Source organism: Camelus dromedarius, chromosome 9 (assembly GCF_036321535.1).
Source record: "Camelus dromedarius isolate mCamDro1 chromosome 9, mCamDro1.pat, whole genome shotgun sequence".
NCBI lineage: Eukaryota > Metazoa > Chordata > Mammalia > Artiodactyla > Camelidae > Camelus > Camelus dromedarius.
The window spans coordinates 65432079-65456513 of NC_087444.1; the positions used below are offsets into that span (position 1 = coordinate 65432079).

Below are 24435 nucleotides of genomic sequence, written 5' to 3' on the forward strand. Positions count from 1 at the left end.
TATCCAAGCCGCAGGGAGGCGAGCTTGAGGTATGAACTTCCTCTGCCATCCTCCCCCAGCAAGGATACAGAGGCAAGGCCGTAACTCGCCAAACACAGACCCAACGCAGAGAGCCATAGAAACGTCTTTATTGAAGGGAGTCGGGGGTCATGCTGAGTTTGGGGGACATGCAGTGAAGGGGCAGTTGTGAGCTGTCCTTGGTGTTCAGGGCCCCAGGTCTGCCGTGGACCGCCTGGGCCTTCAGGGTCTCCCTCGAGCATAGTCTGGCCAGGGAGCTGTGAGGTCCTTCGGGGCCAGTAACTTAAGATTTAATGTCTTGGACCTGTGACCAGAAAGTAGACTGCAGTGGAGGATTTGGGATCCCCTCAAGGCCTTGGTGCCCTTCATTTATTAGAGATGGAGGTTTGAGGATTTGGGGTTCCCTTGGGGCTAGGGCTCTTGGAATTTGGGTGTCTTGAGATCTACTGACTCAGGGCATTGAAGTCCTCTGTGTTCCAGGGATGAGAATTCCTGTTTGGGGTCTCCTGGGGCCTATGAATGGGGCCTAAGGTGCCCTGGGAGCCCAGGATACATATCCTGACTGCAGTCTCCTCCATCCCAGGCACAAGGACCTCCATGATTGGGGTTTCCTCGGGGCTTGGGATTGGATTTTTAAATTTGGGGTTCCCTGGGGATTTGGGGATTCCATGATTTGGGGGTCCTGGGAGTTAGGGCTTTGGGGTCTCCTAGGGGATGTAGGACTTGGGGGCACAGGGAAGTTTGGGACATGTAATCTGGGGTTTAGGATGCTTAGAGTCCCAGAATGGGACCTCCAAATTTTGGGGTCCCCCAAAGGGGGAAATAATTGCTTTAAAAATAGAGAATTTTCTGGGAGCCTGGCCAGCACAGGTACTGTGGGCCACATGGGGTGGGCTTCATACAAGGCACTGGGGGTTTCTTGAGGGTACAGAGGATAGGAAGACTTGGGGGTCCTGTAATTAGCACTTCCAGGACTGTTTTGGTGTCTGTAAATTGGTGGTGACAGTGGGCTGGTTAATGTGGGTCTCTTCTTGAGGGGTAAGAGCAGGGGTTTTTGTCAGTGGAGGGGGGTCTCTGATTGTAGTGTAAGGGTTTGGGGTGACCACAGGGGTCACAGCATCTTGAGGGGACTGAAATTAAATATGGGTTTGTTACCCTGTTGTTCTGGAGGGGTTTCTTTCAAGGGGACTTGATGGGGTGGGTCTTTGTTAATAGGTAAGGGTTCTGATCCAGTGACAGGTGACTCAGAAATGTTCTGTTGTGGAGCATTATGTAGAGAAAGTCACCGTCATTTGGAATGATGTGGAAATCTGTTACTGGGGGGTCTGCTCTGAGAGGTTGGGGATAGGGACTAGCCTGAAGGTGCTACACTCAGGGAATCTCTTTCTGGGTAACACAAGGTCTGTATTTGGGGAGTTATCATGGGGGAATCTGTTAATAATGGGGCCTCAGTGATCGAGGGCTGGCTACTGGGGGGGTCTCTATTCTGGATGTGTTACTGGGAATCTCTATCTCAGGGTGACTCGGGGGCTCCTTGTGTCAGGAGACACTAGAGGGGACTCTGTGTCTCTTTGTGGGATGTCCAGGGCCTCTAAGACTGCATCTCCGCCCTCAGCATCCAGGGAAACCAGCAGCAGAAGAGCAACCTGGGGAAGAGAACTGTGTCACACCCTGGTGCAGGGTGCAGCAGGTGAGAGCATCTGGACCCATCACCCCCCAGCTCTTCCCCACGTGTCTGGGATTTGGCCTTTCTGGATTCTGCCTCTGCCTCTCTGGCTGTGTCTTCTCAGGCTCCCATGGGGCGGAGGATGTTCTGCCTCCTCTACCTGCCCCTAAAAAGCTGAAGTCACCAGAATTCAGTGTGGGGCCTCACTCCGTAAAGACTGTGTCTGGCTAAGCTAACTCACCATAAGTTTTCCTAACCTCTACTTCCAGCCCCACCCAGAGCTCCAGACCCCTGTGTCCAATGGCCTGGTGATTGCCTTTTCCTGAATATCCCGCAGGAGAGGGGGCCAAGGGTTGCTACGCACCTGGAGATGGAGTTCTCTGACGCAATGTCCTTTGGAGTCCGGACTGTTGTGAAGGTGCGTTTGGGCTGCGACACTGAAGGGAAGGGCAAGGTCTCAGGTGAGGGGATGGCAGACCCACCTGTCTATCAACACCCACCCAGACTCCTTGTCATTAATACTTATCCACATCCCACTAGACACCAAAGATAAAGCCATCATGCTTACCGGTGGGCTGGCATTCCCAACAGCCATCTAGACCTGTCGTCAATAATATTTCCTGTGTCTTCCAAGACCTGCCCATGTCTCCAGTGCCTGCCCAGAGCCTTGTCATTAACATCCCCATCCCCATAGCACCCACCATTTGGGGGATCCTGTCTCATCATTTTCCCAGATCCTGTGTCCCAAATGAACACTGGAGATTCTGCTCCAGCATAGACCTGAGAACCCATGACCTTCCCTCCTATCCCCAAACCCACACTCCTCCTCATACCCAGCCCCCAACTCACTTGTCACTTGATGTACTTTTTTGGCTCCAACATTGTCGCCAGGGGGATCGGTGGATCCACCAATCCTAAGGAGACACGAGGGGTGGGAGGAGTCAGAGCCACAAGAGGTCAGGCAGGGTCTGGCCAGGAGCTGTGCGCCAGGGAGCCTACAAGGAAAGAGCTAGGGCGTGGGGGTGGGTATCCACACTGTCCTCCTGGTCCACAAGGAGGAACACCCCTCCAGGGCACCTGAGGGAGAAATCAGGGCTCTGGGTGGTGCCCTGTTTTGGGATCAGAGTTTGGACTCACCTCTGAATTCGAGATGCTGGAGCAAAGACTCCATGCTTTGGGGGGCAGGTAAAGTACCGGACGCCAAAGACAGAGCCATCGTGCTTCCCGGTGGGCTGGTCTAGCTCAATGCCGTACCAGTAACCTGCGGCAGGAGGGTGTCAGGATGCCTCAAGGTCCTGCCTGCTCCCCAGCCCAGATATCTGTCCTCACCTGGGGCAAAGTCTGTCTTCCCATAGAAGCGCACAATCCCTTGCTTCTGGCCTGCAACGAGGACCTGGTCTCCAACCTCAGCCTTGGCTCCGTCGCGCTGCTGCAGGCTGCCCAGAGATGGGGATGACGGGGGCTTCTTCTTGCCTGGGGTTGGAGGGTACAAGGGGTGAGGGAGAGGCCTCTAAATGCCAGCCCTGGGGACCCTGTGTCACCAGAAAGCCACAAGGTAGAAGCTCTTGCCTGGTTCCAATCAGAGGAAAAGCAGAGCCTTCCTCCAAATTGGGGGGTGGGTGGGCTTGAAAGGAAACATCCCCAGTTGTCAGATAACTGGGGCTGGGGGCTTTAGGCCAGAGGGAAAACTGAGTCAAGAACCTGGAGAATTCCAAAACTCCTTCTCAAAGTTGAGGCTACTTAAGCCAAAGGAAAAACTGAGTCTCAGAAGTCAGGAACCCAGAAACTATCCTTTCACAATGAAGTGGCTACTGGGTCTGAGAATAAATCAAGTCACTAAAGCCAGGAACCCCATAGATTCTTCCCTGAAACTGGGAGAAAACCTTTGGGTCTGACGAGAAACTGTGTCACAGTGGGCAGGGAACCCACAGGTCCTTTCAAGAACCGGGTGGGGCCAGTACTGAGTCAAAGGAGACACTAAGTCATAGAAGTCAGGGACTCAGAGATCGTCCTCTAAAATGGGACTTTGGGCCTGAGGAGAAACTGAGTCACAGAAGCTGGGCTACCCACAGAAGATGCTCAAGACTGGCTCTCCTCAGCCCCAGGGCTCCCACTCTGACCTTTGTGTTCCCTGCGGCCTTTGCCAGTGACGCGGGAGAAGTCCATCCGGGGAGTCCGAGGTGTGGAGGTAACAGATGAGGGAGGTGCGTCCACTGCCTTGGAGATCTTGGACACAGAGGCAAAGAGACCTGGGGGGACATAGCCTGGGCTGGGAGTTGTCCAAGCCTCTGCCCTCTGCCCCACCATCACCCCCCAACCCCCTCAGCTGGCAGCATCAGAACTACTGAGTGGAAACCATCACCACCCTTTTGAGCCCCTGTGGGACTCACCCTGCTTGGGAGGGCAGATGAAGTACCGGACACCCCCAACACTGCCATCATTCTTGCCCTCAGGTTCATCCAGCTCCACGCCCACCCACTGACCACTGGCGAACTCGGTGGTCCCGCAGAACCGCAGTGTGCCCGTCTGCAGAAACAAGGGAGGATATAGTTTGGGTGGGCCTTGGGAGGCCATCACAGATCACTGATACACAGGCAGCTGGTGGGGCAGGTGAGGAAGCCCCAGGCTCAAATCTCAGCTTGGACATCACCATTCACTGGCCATATGACTTAACCATACTGTGCCTCAACATCCTCATCTGCAAAATGGGAACAGAATTCACACCCACCTTATAGGATCATTACAAAGCTGCCCTGTCGGAAGCAGTAAATAGCCACTGGCCACATATGGCAAATTAAATTAACTAAAATTAAATTAAAATATCATTTCCCCAATCACACTGGCCACATTTCAAGTGCTTAATAGCCACAGGTGGCTTGTGGTTACTGCATTGGATAACACAGACACAGAACATTTCCATCATCACAAGGTCTATTGGACATGAATGCTATAGTGAAATTAACACCCTCAGAATAGGATCTGCTACTGAGTAAGGGATCAGTAAGTGTTGACTCTTATTATCCTGTGACTTTGATAACTCACAGGCCTCAGTTTCATCTGGAAAATGGGGAAAACAATCCACTTCATAGGCTGGTTGTCTGGTTGAAACATCTTTGATATACACAAAGTTGCTTAGCTGCACTGAGTGTGACTAATATCATTGTGTGAGGTTCCCTCACCTCTCTAAGCCTCAGCTCTTTGTCTGTAAAATGGGCTAAATAATAATGCCTACTTTGGAGAAGTGGTGTGGGGATCAGAGCAGTGCCTGACACACAAAGGGCACTTAGTGTGCATCAAGCCCTGTTCTAAGGGCTTTACACATTTTAACTCATTTAAACCTCATATGACCTGCTGAAGTGGCTACTGTTAGCTCCATTTTACAGATGAAGAAACTGATGTCCAGAGAGGTGAAATCACTGGCCCCAAGCCCCACAGCTAGTATGTGGCAAAGCTAAGATTTGGCTGAGCAAATCCCTGAGCCTGAGCTTATAACCATTGTGCTCTGCTGCTCCTCTATGGGCAGAGATTGTGATGTCTTCAGACAAAGGGTTTCACCTCTCTGAGCCTCGTACAGTCTTCTGTGTTGTAAAATGGGAAAAGTCAACCCATCCTGCTTTCAAAATTGTCACACGTGGATTTGATCAGATCATGTATAGAAGCTTTCTAGATGGGGTTGATTCATGCAAAACTCTTGATTAGGAAATAAAATGTGACTTTTAGGGTTTCTCTCTGTGCAAAGAAACAAAATGCAAATTCATTTCAGTGGCCTGCAGGTCTGGTGTCATCTGCTAACCTCTGCTAACCTCTCCACCTCACCCTCCCTTGGTAACTCCCCTGTTACACTACCCCTTCCCTCCTCCAGGCCTTTGTACCTACTGTTTCCTGTGTCTCCATATTTTTGCAAGATGAGCTCCTTCCAATCAGATACCACCCTAGCTTTTCAGAGAAGCCGTCTCAGAACACCCTAGCTAAAAACAACCTCTGCCCTCAGCCAGGGACAATTTACTAAATCCAAGTATTTAATGGTTTTCAAGGCCCTTGTTGCTACCAGAAATTATCTTAACTATGGGCTTACTTTATTGACTGTCTCTTCTTCAATAGAAAGGGAACTCTGAGAGCAGGGCTGGGACCAACACAGCCCTTTATCCCAAGGATGGGCTGGGTCCAGCATGGAGCCTGAGGGACACCAGGTAAATGAATAAAACTTGGAATTCCTGGATGAGTGAAGATTCTCTCTGTCCTCTGGGCCTTTAGACCTGCTCCCTTTCCCTTAGACCCCCCCCCCTTCCTTTCTTCTCCTGGCTCACTCATCTGCATCTTCAAGTGTGTCTTCCCCATCACACCCTTGATCACTCTGACTTGTACTTTTTTCCTAATCAAAGTATTGATCACCCTGGGAGCACAAGTGGGCCCTGCATGGGGACTAAAAGGCCCGGGGGACCCAAATGGGGCAGAGCTGCACTGATCACTCTGCTTGTGCTTCCTCATGACAGCCATGGCTGCTCTGGGCTGTCACTGTCAGGTGTTGGATCTGTCTTCCAACATGGACTGAGAGCTCAGCCTAGGGTGGGTCACAAAGGAGGCACTCACAGAGCAACTGTGAGGTGAAATCAATACTGTGTGAATGATCAGGAGGGTGGGCAGACAAAGGGGAGAGGCTGCACTCTGCCCAAGGACCCATCTCTGAGGGATGAGGGCTGAGCCCTGCCCTCCCATCCCTGCTCCAGTCCCTGACCTTCTGGCCATCCAGTAGCACGCGGTCTCCCAGGCGCAGGCCCAGTGCACTGAGCATGAGATTGCCTGGGACGTTGTCATAGTTGGGTAGTGTGACCTTGGGGAGGGCACAGGAGAGTGGCACAGCCTCCTCCAACAGTGTCCGCAGCTCCTTGGCCACCAGTGCCGCCTCTGCCTTGTCCAGGGACATGTCCATGGGGTCTGGGACCACCTCCGCTGGCACCTGTCCCTTTCGGTTCTGGGCATCAACATGAAGAGAGAGGGTGAAAACTCAGTGATGTAATCCACACCCCCACTGAGCCCCTTCCCCCCACCAAGAGACCCCAGGTCTAGGTGAAGCAGAGGTGGGCCTAGGTCATACCCTGGACCAACATGGAAATAGAAGGGGTGTGACATTAAGGTGTAGACCACGGTCCCCAGGGAAGTCCACTCAAGACCTCAGGCTGGGGATGTCAAATAATTGAGGGTCGGACTAGGGTGGAGCCAATAGGGAATGAAGGTCCCACTTCGGAGCTGTAGGTCACGGCCTCAAGGCCAAGACCCCAAGCCTGGAATGGGACCATGTGAAGGTCAAACACTGAAAATGGTACTGTGTGGTACTGGCTCAGGGGTCCAGCTAGGCCAATGCAGAATGGGGAAAGGCAGAACCTCAGGGGCGCAGGCCATGTCCCCCTGCGATATCTGTGCCTGGGATGCTGCAGAGAAACTGATGTTGGGGATAGGACCTGGAAATGGATGGGTCAGGGGTCAAAGATCATATTGAGGGCTTATGGGGGGCCAAGGGTCTCTGTGTACACACAGCCATGGGTCCAGCCCAGATTTAAAGAAGATACTCCTTGCAGGGTGACCCTGGACGAATCACTCTTTCTGCCTCAGTTTCTCCATTGTAAAATAGGGCTCAAAACAGGGTTCACCTGACATATCATGAACACTAAGTAAATGTCAGCTGTTACATTTGTTGAATGTATAGAAGATTTTTGCCATATTTTGAGAGCTTCAAGAAACTGAAGTGGTCCTGCCCCCTCCCCACCATAGGTCTGCTGGCCGGGAAAGGGATTGGGGAAGAAGGAGAAGGAAGACAACAGGGCTGGGCCAGGGTGGCAGTACCCGAAGAGCTGGGTTGGCGCCGTGCTCCAGCAAGCATTTGGCCGCGCCCAGGCACAGGTTGGAGGCAGCGATGTGCAGGGCTGAGCCGTGGTTGAAGTCACTGCACGTGGAGTTCACCACTGGGAAGTGGGTGAGAGGAGGGTTCCGGGTGAGCGCCCTTGGCACCCCAGCCCTCCTGGTACCTTCCAGCCTCCGGAAGTCCATCTCTTCATCCATCTCTTAAACCGCAGGCTTCAGTGCCTCTCGCAGCCTCTGCTGCAGAGCCCCGCCCCACCGCAGAGCCCTGCCCTCCTTGGCCACTCCCCTCCTGACCAGCTCCTGCCAGGCCATGGGGTTATGGACCACTGAGCCCCATCTCGCCAACCTTCTGCCTGCAGCCTCCCCTCCCACCCGTATCTCCCACCAGGCCCCATCACTCACCTGCCCTGCCTGCTTCACATCACGTCTCCTTTCCCCACATCCGGGCACCCTCCTTCTGCTTCCAGATCCCCTTCCTCGTCTAGGTCCTGTCCCCTCCCAGCCCAGCCCCTCCTCCTCACCTCTGGGCCGCGCGCCCTTCAGCAGCACGCGCACGAGGTCGGGCACATCGAAATAGGCCGCGTAGTGAAGCGCGTTCATGTTGGTCCAGCGGCTGCGCAGGGTCACGTCCGCGCCCAGCGCGAGCAGCTGCTGAGAGAGGCGCACAGCCGCCGCGGGGTCCCCTGCGCGACAGCCCGGGTCAGCTTGGGTCCCTTCCTCTAGAGTGTGGACCCAGCGCATGGGGAAGACCCTTTGGGATCTTAGGCTGCGGGTTCAAGTTGGGGGTCCACGGGCAGGGTTCTGAAGGTGTCGGGTGTGGGAGCCTAGGTTTTGGGTTTGTCGTTTGGGGGTTGGGACCCTCACCGACTCCGTGAGCCCCAGCCTTGCAAGCATAATGGAGCAGTGTCATGTCAGTCAGCCCATCACGATCATTCACGTGGCAGCCTCGGCGCAGAATCTGGGAGTACCAGGGGACCAAGCAGGGTTACCCAAACACGTGAAGGACCCCACTGTCTCCTCCCTGGCTTCCCCAGCGTTCTTACCTCATTGCCAATGACATCGATTTTGTGCTGGACTTGGGGCACCCACTGGCGCACAATGGCGAACAGCTCAGGGATGGTAGTCTGCGGGTCAAACAGAATCTCCTGGCAGGCAGGGTCGTTGGGGTCGAAGAAGGTGAAGGCTGGGGTAGTGAGAGGTCCGAGGTCACCCAGGCAAAGTGACCCCCTCCTTCCATCCTGAGGCAGGGGAGTTCTAGGTCTTTGCCTTTAAGACCTTCTAATGCAGGGTCTCAAACTGGTGGCACATGGGCCACAGGCATTTTCTGTGTGGCCAGCACGGGGTTTCAAAATTGGGAGGGTTTCACCTAAAAATGTGGGTGCCCAGCATGTCTGGAAAAACTGGAAGATCAGGCAATTCCTATGTAGCAGCAAACTCCACCCCTTGAAATGAGGGGGTGCCCAGCATGCCCAACAGTGGCTGCTGCTGCTCTGGCCCCTGTTGCCCTGTCAGAGCATGGGCACAGGTTGGCCAGATCTCCAGAGTAAAGAAAATTAAAAAGCCAGAGATCACAGTTTTTATGAAAAATCTCCCCCAATTTTTCAAAACATATCCATGAGCAGGGTCCAAGCTGTGACTAGCCAGGGTGGTGCCCCGAGGAACTGCATCTCCCCTCTTAGACTCTGTAGTAACGTCAGCACCCAACACAGGGCCTGGCACAGGGCAGGAGTGCAGCGCACGTTGAATGGATGAGCAAATGAATGACCAGATGATACAGAGCCCAGGGAAGAGCTGCGGAGGAGGGTTCTCCAGGAATCAGCCTATTAAAACCCCAGTCACAGCACAGCGCTCCTTGGCTGGGAACCCTGGCTCCCATCACACTCAGATTACAAACCAAAGTCCTCATGCCAGCCCGCAGGCCCTGCACAAACTGGCCTCCTCTGTTCTCTGCCCTCTCCCCCTTCACTCATTCCTCTCGAGCCACACTGGCCTCCTTCTGTCCTTCCAACTCGCCCGACAAATTCCTGTCTCAGGGCTTTGTGCTTGCTGTTTTTCTTGCCTGGGCCAGTCTTCCCTCAGATCTTCTGAAGGCTTCAGAGAGGCCTCCCCAGACCATCTTGGCTAAATCAGCACCTCTGCCCTTCTTTATTTCTTTAAAAATGTCACTTGGCTGTTTCCATGCTGCCGTGTTCACTCCCTTATTCGCAGGGCCCAGCACAGCACCTGGCAGGCACTAGGTGCTCAGTCAGTCTTGACGGTATTAATGTACAAATTTCTTAAATAAATACACAAGTTTCTTTTGGAATCCACCTTAGCCTTCTCTCTGTCCTAGATCATATTTTCAGATTCCTTTGCATTCTGTAACCAAACCCTCCTTGTTCTACAGGCAGGATTCTGGGGGCAGGGGACAGGCACCCTAGACTCTTTAAGACTTCCCTCTGGCCCACAGGCCCCAGCCACATTTCCAGAGAAGATATTCCAGTTTCCTGGGGTGAATATCCAACCCCGGACACCCAGATAAAGTTCTTATTTTTCTATCAGACTGAGGGCAACTTGTGGCCTCCCTGACCCCGACCCACCTCTAGTGGGTGACATGTCCACAGATGTCATCCCTCCTGCACTATCTTGGTGATGCCTACTCTCAAAACTTGGAATCTAGTTTCTGAACTTACAGCTGCTGGGGATTCCCAGCCAACATCTTCTAAAAGCCCTTCCTGTATTCAATCCTGGCTGAGCTCCACCTTTCCTGCTCAGTAGCCAGAAGGAGCTGTTAAAAATATAAATCAGACCTACCACCTGTCTGCTTTCAAATACCCATCCCCTACAACTGCTCTCCCCTCATCACACTCAGGATAAATCTAAAGTCCTCATACTAGCCTTTAAGGTCCTTCCAGATCTAGGCACTGCCAACCTCTGACCTTAACTCCCTTCACTCCCTAAGGGTAGCACCATGATTTTCTCTGTTCCAAGTTCAATCCTGCCTCAGGGCTTTTGCACTTGCCACTTACAGCCTGGAACTCTCTTTCCCTAGCTCTTACATGGCTGATTCCTCCTCGTGCTCTGGGTCTCAACCCAAATGCCACCTCATCAGAAAGACCCACCCTGACCACTCTGCCTCAAGATGCTGCTCCCTAGCCATTTTCTATTATATCTCCACCTTTTAATTTCTTTCATATCATTCACTCGTCTGAACTTATCTGATTCATTTGTTACTTGTTTAGTCTCACCTTCTCTCCTGAGAGCAGGGATCATGCCTGGATTGCTCACCATTAAATCTCCATCTCCCAACACAAGACTTGTCACAGAGTAGTCATGATGGATAAATATTGCTTGGTGAATGAGTAGACACTTTCAGTTTCTCCAAGAGGCCACCCTCTCAGCGCTACATTCTTGGAGACTTTACTCCTGTGGTAATCTCTCCTGGGTAACCCCCTTCCCCTGAGCCTTTCCCTTGTTAACCCCCAACTCATCCTTAGGTCTCCCTTAAATGTTATTTCCTCAGGGAAAGCATATCTTAAAAAGCTCTTGTAGAATCCTGTTCTTGGCAAACACAATTCTCATCACGTCTTGTAATTATATACTTATATCGTTATACTTATTTGTGCAGTCATTATTGAGGCCACCTGTGAGTTCTCTCAGGCAAAGACTGGGTCTGTCATGCTCCATGCTGTGCCCCCAGCTCCGAGGTCCACAGCAGGCGTTCAAAAATGTTGAATGACTAAATGACTGAATGATGTGTCATGAATCAAAGATTAGGATTATCCCAATTCTATTCTCCAATGGGTGAATCAATGAATTAATGAAGGGGGTGGGGATCCAAGGGCCATGACTCCTCCAGACCACCATCAAATGCTCCAGAATCCTCCCACCATCTCCACCAGCAGAGTTCAGCCAAACCTCCCTGGCCACCCAAGGCTCCAGGCCATATTGCAGGGTGGGGAGGGTGGTTACCATAGTCCTTGGGGAGGGGGGCAGGTGCCGAGGGGTGCACAACAGGCTTCTGCCGGCGCTCCTGGGTGGGGCTGGGGGGCTCCGGGACAGGCTCATCCTCCTCCTCCTCTTCTTCCTCCGCCCTGAGCGGCGGGGCCATCGGGGCGGGATCTGTCTTAGTCATGGTCCTTGGTGGCCCTCAGGGGGGCAGGAGCAGAGTTGGGGGCAGCCGTCAGGCAAATCCTAGGGGCAGAGGTTAGCTAGAGAGGGTGCCCCACGGTCTCCGGAATCTGAGACCCCAGACGCTTCCAGGGCTCCGGATGGCTCCCACGCCCCCAGCTCTGGATTTGGGGGCATCACAGAGACGCCAGTCATCCATCAGAGGACCCTGGTATATGGGTCCAACGCCTACCACTTCCATTACCCGGTCCTGTCTCCCATTCTTCTCCCGCGTCAGGCCCCTCAGTATAGGCCGCCCCCTCCCCGGGTTTGTTTATCTCAGGATGCAGGATGCTTTGCCCCTCCCCTTCTCCGCAGGCCTCCCTCTACCCAGCTTACCTCGGGTGGATGGGGCTGAAGACCAAAGCTGAGACCCGGGGAATTGGAGTAATGGGGTGTCAGTGCCGGGAGAAGTGATGGGGGAGAAGGAGACAGAGAGAAGGGGACGAGGCCCAGACGCCGAAGAGGGGTGGGGGTGGAGAGGGAGGGGCGCTGAAGGCGCATGCGCTGTGTCACCCCCAACCAGGCGCGGGGGCGGAGATACCGCCAGGCTGGTCGCATTGATGAAAGGGCTGGAGGCAGCGATGCAAAGGGGATAGACACCTAGGATGGGGAGAGGAAGAAGCAATGGCCACGAAGAAGGATGTGAGACATGGAGACAGGAGAAAGATGAAGCAGGGGCCAGAGCGCAAAGAGAGGGATGGGAAAATGGGTACAGTTCGTTTTGCCCATCCCGCTGTGATAGCGCCTTCCCGCGGGCCCCCGAACCAGGCCAGTTAGGGTAGAGGTCTAAGTGTGTGATGGTGATGGGTATTTTATCTCCCTCACATATCAGACCTGATCCCCTCTCCGTGCTCGCCCTATACAAGGGATGTCTCAGATGATTCTGTAGAGATTCCTCTAATCAGCTTCATCGTCATTATCATCGCATAGTGCCCACACAGCACTTACCAGGCCCAGAGAAGTTAAGCCACTTGCCCAAGGGCACACAGCAAGTAGGTGATGGAGTTAAGACTTGAATCCAAGGGGCCTAGCTGTAGAGTCTGGGCTTTTAATCTCCATGCTACATGGCTTTGGCGGTGTCTAGGGGATAGATCGATCTGCCAGTGGACCCCTCCCCTAGAAGGCCCTCCAGGAGCTAGCCCAGGGCCCAGGCTTTCTTGTTTCCATCATCATGGCTTAGCTATCATATCTGGCTGTCTGTAGCCTGGACTGCCCACAATCTTCCCAAACTGAACAAGAACAGCTGACTTTGCCTTCCACCCCTCATCCTTCTAATGGGCAGGCCCAGTAGCTCCACCAAAAATATTTCCAGAATTTCATCCCTCACCCCCTAACCCCAGGCCCTCATCCTGGTCTTTCCTTCATCCTCTACCACCTGGACTATGGCAGCAGCCTCCTCTGTTCTCCCTGCTCCCTCCTCACCACGCCCACCCTATATGCAGCTATAGGTACCTAGGAACACCTTTTACATCAGCGTCCTCCTTGAGGTATCTGCTTACTGGACCTTACTCCAGGTAAAAGTCAATGTTCCCAACAACAACCCACAAGACCCTATATGAACTTTCCCATTATCTCTCCAATCTCACCTCCTCTCACTCCACTCTAACCACGCTGACCTCACTTGCTCCTCCTCACCCCAGTACCTTCACACCGGCTCTTCCTTCTGCTGGAATGTGCTGCCCCCAGATACCTGGTTCCCTTTCTCCTCTCAGGTTTTTGCTTATTGGTGCCTTTTCAATGAGACCTTCTCTGCTCCATCAAAAATTGCATCCCAACTCCCCCTCTCCCCCCGACACACTCACTTCCTTCCCTGCTTTAGTGTTCTCCATAGCAATGCTGCCCTTCCCCAGTTTACACCGTAGATGTTGGGGCATGTGCAGGGGTTCTTCTCCCTGGAACTTCTAGGCCAGTTCCTTCTCATCATCCTGGTCTCCGCTCAAACACTGTCTCCTTAGACAGTCCTCCCCCTCCCCCAGCCCATATTTTCATTCATCTTTATAGCACTTATCGCAATCTGAAATTGTCTTGTTTATTAGTTTACTAGTTCATCTTCTACTCAAGCAGAATGTGAGCACCATGAGAACAGGATTTTTGTCAGCTGTGTTCACTGCTGTATCCCCAGCTTGGCACCAGGCTCAGCAAAGGTTATGAGGTGCTCTTCAAAACCAGGTACAACTCTCCCCAAACACTCAACCCTTGTTCTGCTGGGAGGATGTTTTACTGACTGCAAAGATTCCAGCTGGGGTTGGCAGGGACCTGGTACCCATGTAATCGCTGCTGTCAGGGGTCGGGTCTTAGGCCCAGGTTGGCCCTAAGGTAGGTGCAAGGGGTTCATAAGAGGAGGTGGTGGGAGCCAGGCCCTGGAGGGAGGCACTACTATGCCCCCGGCATGGGTGGTGGGACTGGGCCAATTCCATGTGCGACATGTCTCTCTTCCTCTCTCTTCTATCATCTGTCCCATGACATTCTCTGTCCTGGTGCTTATACACTGGGAGTCTGAGTGTCCAGGAGCTCAGGCTTGGTGTCCAGTGTGGGAGGTGCAGGACCTTGGGCAAGGACCACAGCTATGTCGGGCCCTCCACAGATGATGGTGAAGGCTTCGGATTCCTCAGGTCCAGGGTGCTAGGCCGTCCAGGCAAAGAAGTGGTAGAGATGGAGGACACAGGGGAACGAGGGGAGTGAGAGGAGGGAAGGAGGGAAGGAAAAGGTTTGGCAGGGGGAGAAGTGGTGAGAAACAGAGAGGTAGAGGTGGAAGGGAGGGTGTCAGGAAACAGAAGAGATGTGAGGAAAGAGATGTGAGAATCAGAGAGACACTCAGGAGGGAATTAAGGGGTGTGGGAAAACAGGGAGAGAGATGTGGGGGGACAAAGACAGGGAGAGAGAGATATGGGGCATGGGAGAAATGTAGGCACAGAGAGACAGGGACATAGATATGAGACAAAGATACAGAAGAAGAGAGACATGGGGAAGGGGGAAGATAAATGGATGACAGAGAGATGGGGGGGCAGAAAGACAAAGGTGAATGTGGGGGAGAGAGGAAGAGATTGGGGAGACAGGGATGGAATGGGGGCAGGGGAGGCAGAGAAAGACGCTGTCAGCCCAGGGGCCCCAGCAGGCTCGGTGAAGAGCCCCAGGCCTGGGTCTGAGTTCTGTCCTCGCCCCACTGTGTGTCCCTCTTGTGCCCCAGCATGGTTCAGGCCCCGGTCTCCAGGGGCAGCCACTGCAGCTCCAGCTGACTGCTACTATCTGGGGATAGGAACCCCCTGCTGCTAGGTCTGCTGAGCCTTCAGGAAAGACCAGAAAATATTTTAAAGCATTGTAGAGGCCAAATAATTCATGTCTGTGGGCTAGGTCCAACCCACTGGTGTCAGCTACCAAGGGACCTCAGGGGCTTTCTGAAACCCCCTCCCACCTCCCTTGTCCCGGCAGGAACCTGGGACCTGGGACCTGGGACCTCAAGCTTGACCCTGGAGTTTGAAGCAGGGAACATGCCTGGTTAAACTTTGATTTTTAAACACATGATCCCCCCAACCCCCAGCCCTGGAAAATACTCAGCAGTAAAATATAGGGGCAAAGGGGCCTTAGATCTGGCCTGGAAGACTAGGATAGAGTTGCAAACTCAAGTTCTTTACCTGCCAGGCAGGGAGCGCTCCAAGAGAAAAGCACAGGCCTCCTCTGGAGCCAGACACCAGGGTTTGAATCCCTGCTCTGCCACTTACTGACTTTGGGCAAATTACTGGACCACTCTGTGCTTTGGTTTTTTCATCTGGAAAATGGGCACAAGAGCAACATCAAGGTCATGGAGAGCTTTCAATGAGTTATTAACTGTGGCCAGAGAAATAAAGGCTTCTTAAATATTATTATTAATAAACGGGGCGGCCACTACTCAGCTCCTACCGATAGTTGCTTGCCATTGCCAGATTGGTTTTTTTCAAGCCCGAAATTTGGAAAGACGAGTGAAATGTTCTAAATGTTCTAAAGACGAGTGAAATTTGGAAAGACGAGTGAAATGTTCTAAGTACTGGTTTAAAGGGGACCGCAGGCTGGTGGGCCAGGCGGGGGCACTCACCGCGCACAGCAGGCCCCGGAGCGCGCGCGCCAGCAGGCTCTCGGCGCGCAGCTGCTGCGCCAGCTGTTCCAGAGCCCGCAGCTGCGCCTGGTGCCGCTCGTGGCGCCGCTGGAGCCGCCGCACCCGCCGCTGCAGCGCTCCCAGCGCCGCGCCCAGCCCCGCCCGGGGGTGCTGGGCCGAGACTCCAGGGCGCGGCCCCTTGGGAGCCGGCAGGGGCGTCAGGAACACGGTGGCGGGGGCCTCGGGGCCTCCGGATGCTGGCCCCAGCACCACAAGGTGTACAGGGCCAGACGCTGGGACCGCTGAGCCAGGGGACTTGGACGTGGCCTCCTGCGGAGGCGCAGGCAGGACTGGTTTCTCGGCGCTCCGAGCATTCTGCTGCCTCTGGAAGACAAAGCACGGGGTGGGGGTGGGGGACATCAGAGCCGGGCTCCAGGGGAGATTTCCTCAGGAGAGGAGGGTTCGGGGTCAGACTCCAGGAAGGACTTCCCTCGGTAAGGCTAGACCTCAGGGAAGAACTTCTCTTAGGAGGGAGGGCTGAGAGTCAGACTCCAGGAGGGACTTCCGCAGGAGGGGAGGCCTGGGGATCAGACTCCAGCAGCGGGACCTCCCTGAACTCACCTTGGCGGGCGGCGCCCGGGAGAAAATGGAGGGCACAGCATCTGGCCGTAGGTAGCGCACACCCCAGCGCCACTGGAAGCAGGAGGGGGCGAAGTGCTCGCTGCACAGGTGCTGATGGCAACTGGGCACCCAGTGCTCCCGGCCCATGTGCCTCAACCAGGCCTGCAGCCGGGGGCCATCCTTCAGTGGGAACCTGCCGGGGGGCGGGGTCAGCGATATCAGGTCCTCGCTGCGGACACGCCCCACAAACACCAGAGGTCCATGGACTCCAAATCTCGGCCTCCCCTGGGCCAGAATCTGGCCCAGCTTCTCAACCAGGCTCTTTACCTCCTACCCACATCCACTCCTTAGGCTCTCCATCTTTTAAACACCCGGCATCAGCCTACCTCTCCCACCCTGGCTGTCCCTCTCCTGGGTGGGTTTTTGCAACAGTCCCTTCCTAGTTTCCCTATCCACTGCCACTCTCCCTCCCACCCCTGGGCCCCCAATCTGCTCCTCCACATGAACCTAAGGGAGCAGTTTACAAAATTGGACAAATCTAGAATGTGGAAGACTCCACATTCATGGCAGTAGGGGTAGGATTATGGATTAAAAGAGATTTCAGAAACATCAACCCAAAGGCAGGGGTTGCAAAAAACTATTCTGCAAAAAGACATTTTAACACAGTTGGGGGAAACTGAACATGAACTGGGTATTAGATAATTGCAAGAAATTGATTTTGCTATGCATGATAATTGTATTGGTTTAAGCTTCTAAAATAGTCATCTGTTGGGAAAATATTCTGAAATAATTATGGATAAAATACCTAATGTCTGGAATTTACTTTAAAATATTGCATTAAAGGTATATGTGGGAGGAAGGTATATGAAAAAGATTAGCAAAATGTTGACAACTGGTGTAATTGAGTAATGGATACATGAGGATTCATTTAAACAACTCTATTTTTTGTGTATGCTTGAAAACACATCTTAAAAGGTTTTTAAGCAACTTAACAACAACAAAAACAATAACCCAATTAAAAAATGGGGAAAAGGACTTGAATAGATATTTCTCCAATGATACAATGGCAAACTAGCATATGAAAAGATGCTCAACATCATTTACCATTAGGAAAATGCCAATCAAAACCACAGATATCACCTCATAACTATTAGAATGGCTACTATTTAAAAAAAACAAAATAACAAATGTTGGCAAAGATGTGCAGAAACTGGAACCCTGGGCACTGTTGGTGGGAATCTAAAATGGAGCAGCCTCTGAAAAGTAGTATGATGGTTCCTCAAAAAATTGAAAATAGAATTACCTTAGGATCCAACTATCCCAGTTCTGGATATAGGCCCCCCAAACTGAAAGCAGGGTCTTTCTTGAAGAGATATTTGCACACTCGTGTTAATAGCATTATTTACAATAGCCAAAAGGTAGGAAGAAACCTAAGGGTCCATCAACAAATGAATAGATTAGCAAAATGTGGTATATACATTCAATGAAATATTATTCAGCGTTAAAAAGAACGTAGTTTTGACACATGCTATAATGTGGATGAACCTTCAGTACATTATGGTAAGCGAAATAAACCAGTCACAAAACCCCCAAATACTGTATGACTCCACTTGTATGAGTTATCTAGAGTAGTCAGATTCACAGAAGGTAGGATGGTAGTTGCCAGGGGCTGTTCTCGTTCAGTGGGTACAGAGTTTCAGTTTTGCAAGATGAAAAAGTTCTGGAGATGGGTTGCACAACAACGTGAATATGCTTAATACTAATGGACTTTAAAATGGTTAATATGGTAGATTTTATATGTCTTTCCACAATTAAAAATTTTTTTAATTAAAAATTTTTTATAAAATGAACTAAATAAAAGCTTTCCCAGTGGGAGTGGGTGGGGATTATCTGATAAGGCACCCTCTACAGGTGTCCCACTACTCCTGTGACTTGGTGCCATTGTCCCCAACATCTGTTTTTGCCCTCTTTTATAGCAATATACTTTCTGTTTAGACCTGGGCTCAAGGCTGCCCACAATAAAGAGCTCATTTCTCAGGTTCATTTGCAGCTAGGGATGGCCACATGATTAAGGCTGGGCAAGTCTGTTTTATGGCAGCTGCCAGAAACTGTGAGAAAAGGTTTATTTTAAGCTGCTAATTTTGGGGATAGTTTGTACGTAGCATTAGGTAACTAATACAGTCCGTCATCCACATTCCACCTTCATAGTGTCTTCCATATCTGTGACATTACTTAAGATTTTTCTTAAAATGGACCAACTTTAAGTATTAAACAAGGATACCTTTTAGAAACTTTATACCCCAACTGAAAATGGAAAACCAGTATCAATTCCATAAATAGGAGTTAACCATAAAAACACCTGGATACCTTTACTGGCTGTTCTCTCTTTGTTAAAAAGGAAGAGTAAGGAGTGTTAGAGAGTGGGGAACAGCACCATCCATAGGAGAAAAATAAACTCTGGCATGTGAACACAAAGGAATACTATACAGCTGTGAAACAGACTATGAAGGCACTGTATGAACTGACATGCTACTGTTTTGGCAAATATTATGTGAAAAAAGCAAGGTTCCAAATATAGTAATATATCAGCATTTAGCAGTTGTGGTAGGCTGAGTCATGCCCCCCACCAAAAAAGATATCCACATCCTAATCCCTGGAACCTGTGAATATTACAACTCATGACAAAAGATGTAATTAAGTTAAGGATTTTGAGATGGGGAAATTATCCTAGATCATCCCGGTTGGCCCTAAATGCAATCACAAGTATTCTTATAAGAGGGAGGCAGAAGAATATATTACCACAGATGAAAGAGGGGAAGGCAATGTGACCACGGAAGCAGAGATTGGAGTGATGGCCACGAGCCAGGGAATGCCTGACACTAGAAACTGGAAGATACAAGGGACAGATTTTCCCCTTGAGCCTCCCAGCGAATGCAGCCTTGCTGACACCTTGATTTCACAAGATTTCTTTTTTTATTATTATTGTTTTATTTTGAAATAGATTCACAGTAAGCTTAAAAAGAAGTACAAAGAAGTCCTGTGTACTCTTCAGTCAGTCTCCCCCAATAGTAACGTCTTAACAACAAAAACAAAACCAGGAAATTGCCGTTGGTACAAATACACAAATCTTACTCAGATTTTGCCAGTTTTATATGCACATACGTGTGTGTAAAGCTGACCCTTTGATTTTGGCCTAGTAAAACTGATCTGGATTGTGAGAGAATAATTCCTATTCAGTCACCATGTTTGTAACAGCAGCTACAGAAAACTAATGAAGGGGGAAATAAGAACATATATTCAGATTTGCTTGTATTTGCATGGAGAAACACTGGGAAAGACACATAAGAAACTAAAGAGGCCATTCTTGGGGAGGAGGTGGATCGGGTGGGCAGAGGTTGGTGGCAGGGGGAGAAAAGTAAGACTTCTCTGGCAAAAGGCAGAAGAGAGGGAAGTTGGGGGGGGGGGAGGCAAGGGCTGACTCAGAGAAGAGCCGCAGCATCCAAAGAGCAGAACCCCCAGGCACAGAGCCAGGGACTCTGGCTGCTGCAGTTCCTTCAGCCTCAATCTGAGATCCAAGTGCTTTCACCGGCCTCATTCTGCCTGGACGGGCATATAAAAATCCCTTGTAGCAGCACTTCCCACCCGCTCCTGGGCAGAGACTGCCAACTGATTACTCCGTATGCATGTTCGTCTTCTTCCTTAACTAACAAACTGCAACTTCTGCAACTTTTCCCGAGGCCACAATGTGGTGCCCTGCTGAACAACTGTTTCCTAGGTTCCTCTGCCATCGGTGGGGCCCTGTAACTAAGTTCTGGCCAGTGAATACTTGCGTGTTGTGTGGGACATCTGGGTTGGTACCCTGAACGTGAAGGGGTTCTCAAATGGAATCAGAAGTAGCTCAAGGGGCAAAGGAGGAAAGCGAGTATCATTTTTTAAAAAACCAAACAACTCTTCCTAATTTGATCTTGTTTTCATTCTCTTTTGTTTCTCCGGATGGTAACATTTATAGTGGAAAATGTCCTGCTCTAAAAATCTACCTTAAGTGGACAACCAGTGTCCTCCTGTTTTGTAGAATATTTCAGTCTTGCTGGTCATCCCATCTAGAGCACTGCTAGTTCTTTTCTTCCTTACTAACCTAACTCAAAATGTCTTCAGGGTGGTTAAATGCCCAGCTAAAAGACTACATTTCCCAGCCTCCTTTGCAGTTGGGTGTAACCAATGATGAAGAACTCACCCTCAGGTTGGCTTGCTGGGTTGGCTTTGTAAGGGGACTGGCTCAGCGTAGAGTTGAGCCCCTTTTGCTCTTCCTCCCTTCCCTTTTCTCTCTAACAGGAATCGTACAGCCTGATGGCTGGGACACCCGGCAGCCATCTTGGGCAGAAGCTCATGCCAAGGATGACATGAAAGATGGGACCGCGTCCCTGATGACTGTGAAGCTGCCACACCAGTGCTGGTCTGCCAACCTCTCTACTTGTTGCATATGAGAGAAAAATAAACCTTATGGTAGACTGTACTATTGTTGAAAACATTTGCTACCCTGCCCCACACTAAGATACACATTTTCCACTCCACTGACCTGAGGCCTGCCATAGACTTGCTTTGGCCAGAGCAGTAAAAGTGACATGGGCCACTTCTAAACATACAGTTTACCAAGAGCCATGGGGTGATTCTCCCTATTTTCTCTTCCTATCCACCCCTCCACATACACACACAAAAAGACCAGCAATGTTCTATGTAGGAGCAGCTTCTTCAGCCAGAGTCCCCAATTAAGATACAGCAGAGCAGGGCCACACATGGCCTGCAAAGGATACTAGTGTGAGTGAGAAATAAATCTCTGTTGCAGTAAGCCACTGAGATTTTGTGAGTTTGTTACTGTGGCATAACGTAACCATACTGATTCCCACAGACCCCATAATTTGGTTAAGCTGCTATCATTTTCAGGACTTTGTGAACTGCCAGACAGATGCAATTCCTGCATGACAGGCTCCCCCATGAGAGATGACTGTCAGTTGTTCCTGAAAGAGCCTAAAACACAGCTAATGAACGCTTCCTCTGGCACCCAGGCAGGACTTTCCAGTTATTTCCTAGCAGTCACTTCCTTCAATATTTCACCTTGTTCTGGGCTAGCATCTACGCCTGCTCTTGAATCTCCTTTGAAAACTGCTTCTCACTCAACTCTTATCAAAATGGCTTCTGCAAGAGTGATTCAGGGAGGGGCCTTGAGGTGGGAATGGCTTAGCCTGGGTGAGGAACAGCCTGGTGGTATTTAAACAGACAGGAACTGCTTTTCATATGGTTACTGGCTGCTAAGTAGAGTTGTCACTGTTCTCATTATTATATGTGAAGCACTGAGAACAGTACCTGGCAAACAATAAGTGTTCTCTAAGTAAGCTATTGTCGCTGTAAGGGAGGCAAGCATGGGAAACAGGGAGACTAGCAGGCAGCTATCACAGTGTCCCGCTAAGAGATGATGGTAGCCTGGACTACGCTGCGACAGCGGAGGTGATTAAGAAGTGGTCAGACCTGGATTGTGGGTTTTTCCCTCTTATTTCCTAATAGTTTAGTTAGGAGCCTGCCATTTGCATTTATAACTGTATAGCCAAGGTGTTAGGTGTTTTGCTGTGCTTGCTGCAGGTTGGGGATGCACTGGTAGGTAGAGTCAATGGATGGGTTAAGGGACTAGATTGGGAGCAGTAGTGCTGAGGAAAAGAAAGAATCAAGTTGTGTACTCAGTTCTTCAGTGTTTGACCCCTCACCTACTCGTGAGCAAGAGCAAGATCCGTCAGGGTCCCAGTGTCCAGCAGGGGCTTACTTACTCCAGGAGACGCCTAGAGTTGCTGAATTAATAAACAGTGCCAGAGTGATAGATTTTTAAAAGCAGGTCTGGGCATACTGATTCATGTTCAAAGACTCCTCTGCACTCCTCCTTCCCTGAACCAGGGTCCCTCACGGGATAGCTGGGACACAGTGCTGGGTTTCCTGGGGAGCCCATCTGAAATGCATTCATTTATTCCATCCAAAAAGAATTTACCAAATATCCACTATGTGCCAGGCACTGTTATAAGTGCTGAGGACACTCCAGGGAGTCAGACAGACAAAAATCCCTGCCTTCCTGGAGCTGACATTCTAGTGGAGGAGGCAATAAATGAATATATCTAGTATGTGGTATGCCGGACAGTTGTGTTAAAGGGAAAAATAAAACAGGAGGCAAGTAGGGAGAATATGTAGGACTGGGAGAGGGCTATCATTTTACAGAGTGGTGGTCATAAAGGGAAGAACTTTCCAGGCTGAGGAAATGGCACAGGCAAAGGCCCTGGAGCAATGATGTGCCTGATGAGCTAGCGGAATATCCAACAGGCAGACTGACGGAGGGGCAGGAGGGAGATGAGGGGATCAGCTCCTGTAATACTTTGTAGGCCTGTTCTGTGCCTGTGCCAGCCTCACTGTCTTGGCTTTTACAGAGTCAAGTGGGAGTCAGAGGAGGGATCTGAGATAAGGAGGGCCCTGATATGACTCTGGTGTTCACAGTTTCCCTGTGACTGTGTGTGGGGGACAGACTGTGGGAGCAGGCTGACGAATGAAGAGGCCAATAAAATTGCGCAACTGGAAGGTGCAGTCCAAGAAATCTGTTTATTTACCAGGGCAATAAGGGAGACTGCACACCAGAGGTCCTGTGAGGAAGTCTTGCCAAACAGAGGAAAAGAGTTTTTGAGTTTGGGAGATGAGTGAAATTCAGGTGAGGTGTAAGTGAAATAGAGTTTAGATAGGTTCAAAGCAAAGAGAACTGTGGGATCAAAATCAGGTCTAGATGGCAAAGTGGGCTCAGGGGCCTGTCTCCTTGGAAGCGATAAAGTTTGGATAGATGTGAAATACTGTGTCCAGAAACCCCTTTACGCAAAGCTCAGCACCTGGATTGTAAATCAAGGTTGCTATTCTGTGTCAAAGTGACAACTTTTCCAGGCCCTAGGTAAGATGTTTCATTCTTACTGATGTAATTTCAAACAGCAAAGTCTGCGATAACCTATGACTTTAGAGAACAAAGCTTTCTAGTAAGAAAGCAGTAGTCATTCAAAGATGGGGAGTTTCTTCACTTTACATGTGCAGCAACGTCCCTGAGAAAAATATAACAATATTTTTTTCCTATTAACTCTTCAGCTGGCTTTTCCCGTGTCTGTTAAATAAATGATGGGGGTGTGCCTTTTTTTTTTTTTTTAACAGTTCAGGCTAATTTTTGCTTTCTCAGGTTTGAGGAAAGGTAAGAGATAAGCATGACGCTAAGGGTTTCTAGCCTGAACAACATGAAAAATGGAAAGCTATTAACTAAGATAGGAAACGTTATGGAAGGTTTTGGGAGAGACAAAATCAGGAGCTTGGTTTCGGGTGTTTTGAGTTTGAGATGACTCTAATTAGTAGAGATGAATGGGCAGTTGTAGGCTCTTACCGAGCCTGGACCATACTCACTTCTCTACACAACCCTCCCCTTCTTCCGCTCGCCCCGTTCACCACCTGCAGTTAATCGTCTACCCCTGCTGTTTCACACATCTGCACCTTTACAGGTACCGTGTTTACTGCTAGTGAAACGCCGGGAATACCATATTTCCACCTTGTTTACTAGACGCCTGCAAGCTGGGCCAGGTGCCCCGCACAGCGCATTTATCCTCGGGCCCCGCCCCACAGGGCCCCGCCTCCCTGCAAGCCCCGCCCCTCGCTTGTGCTCACTTGTAGAAGCTCACCGGGCGGTTGTCCGCGCCCAGCTGGCCCGCAGTGTTGGAGCAGTTCGGAGCCCGGCAGTACTTGGGCATGGCTGTCCAACCCAATTGGGTTTTGCCGGGTCTGCAGCCTTACTTTGGTCCTCGCCGAGCGCCGCCAAACCCTACCCCGCCCGCGTGCTCTCTGCCTGCCTCACGTGACAGCTCTTAGTGCCTCGTCACGTGCCGGGGGGGAAGGGTAGGGAGCGCCTGCGTACTACGCACCCTGCCGCGCTACAACAGCTACGCCCTCGTCACTTGGCAGATGGTGAAACGCCAGCACGTCTGCGCAAAGCCAGCTC

The 24435-nt window shown here is 51.0% G+C and overlaps 2 protein-coding genes and 1 long non-coding RNA gene across 11 annotated transcripts; 1 reads left to right on the top strand and 2 right to left on the bottom strand.

Moving 5' to 3' along the window:
• Positions 1 to 106: 106 nt before the first annotated feature.
• On the bottom strand, positions 107 to 13583 carry CLIP3 (CAP-Gly domain containing linker protein 3). Of its 4 annotated transcripts, none has more exons than XM_010978861.3 (14): positions 12032 to 13583; positions 11495 to 11716; positions 8587 to 8726; positions 8408 to 8501; positions 8065 to 8226; positions 7526 to 7644; positions 6420 to 6656; positions 4075 to 4210; positions 3805 to 3933; positions 3014 to 3157; positions 2822 to 2945; positions 2534 to 2598; positions 2049 to 2121; positions 107 to 1664 (listed from the first exon to the last, which is right to left on the bottom strand). In XM_010978861.3, the coding sequence occupies exons 2-14, from the start codon at positions 11655 to 11657 to the stop codon at positions 1610 to 1612; spliced, it is 1641 nt and encodes a 546-aa protein (XP_010977163.2). In that variant the 5' UTR covers positions 11658 to 11716; positions 12032 to 13583; the 3' UTR covers positions 107 to 1609. The 4 variants fall into 4 exon arrangements, with proteins under 4 accessions (XP_010977163.2, XP_010977164.3, XP_064345352.1 ...); XM_010978862.3 differs by having other exon boundaries at positions 2534 to 2679; XM_064489282.1 differs by lacking the exon at positions 107 to 1664 and having other exon boundaries at positions 1922 to 2121.
• On the top strand, positions 1607 to 21222 carry LOC116154622 (uncharacterized). Of its 3 annotated transcripts, none has more exons than XR_010382347.1 (3): positions 1607 to 1708; positions 1954 to 2102; positions 20718 to 21222. It is a non-coding gene; the product is annotated as an uncharacterized LOC116154622 (long non-coding RNA). The 3 variants fall into 3 exon arrangements; XR_010382348.1 differs by lacking the exon at positions 20718 to 21222 and adding an exon at positions 4138 to 4274; XR_004138535.2 differs by lacking the exon at positions 20718 to 21222 and adding an exon at positions 3784 to 3862.
• Positions 13700 to 24429, bottom strand: THAP8 (THAP domain containing 8). Of its 4 annotated transcripts, XR_004138528.2 has the most exons (5): positions 24105 to 24429; positions 16386 to 16578; positions 15765 to 16148; positions 15328 to 15461; positions 14200 to 14317 (listed from the first exon to the last, which is right to left on the bottom strand). XR_004138528.2 is itself a non-coding variant. In XM_031456920.2 (4 exons), the coding sequence occupies exons 2-4, from the start codon at positions 16530 to 16532 to the stop codon at positions 14177 to 14179; spliced, it is 672 nt and encodes a 223-aa protein (XP_031312780.2). In that variant the 5' UTR covers positions 16533 to 16578; positions 24119 to 24422; the 3' UTR covers positions 13700 to 14176. The 4 variants fall into 4 exon arrangements, 3 of the variants coding, with proteins under 3 accessions (XP_031312780.2, XP_010977162.3, XP_064345353.1); XM_031456920.2 differs by lacking the exon at positions 15328 to 15461 and having other exon boundaries at positions 13700 to 14317; positions 24119 to 24422; XM_010978860.3 differs by lacking the exon at positions 15328 to 15461 and having other exon boundaries at positions 13700 to 14317; positions 24105 to 24421.
• Between the last annotated feature and the right edge of the window lie 6 nt (positions 24430 to 24435).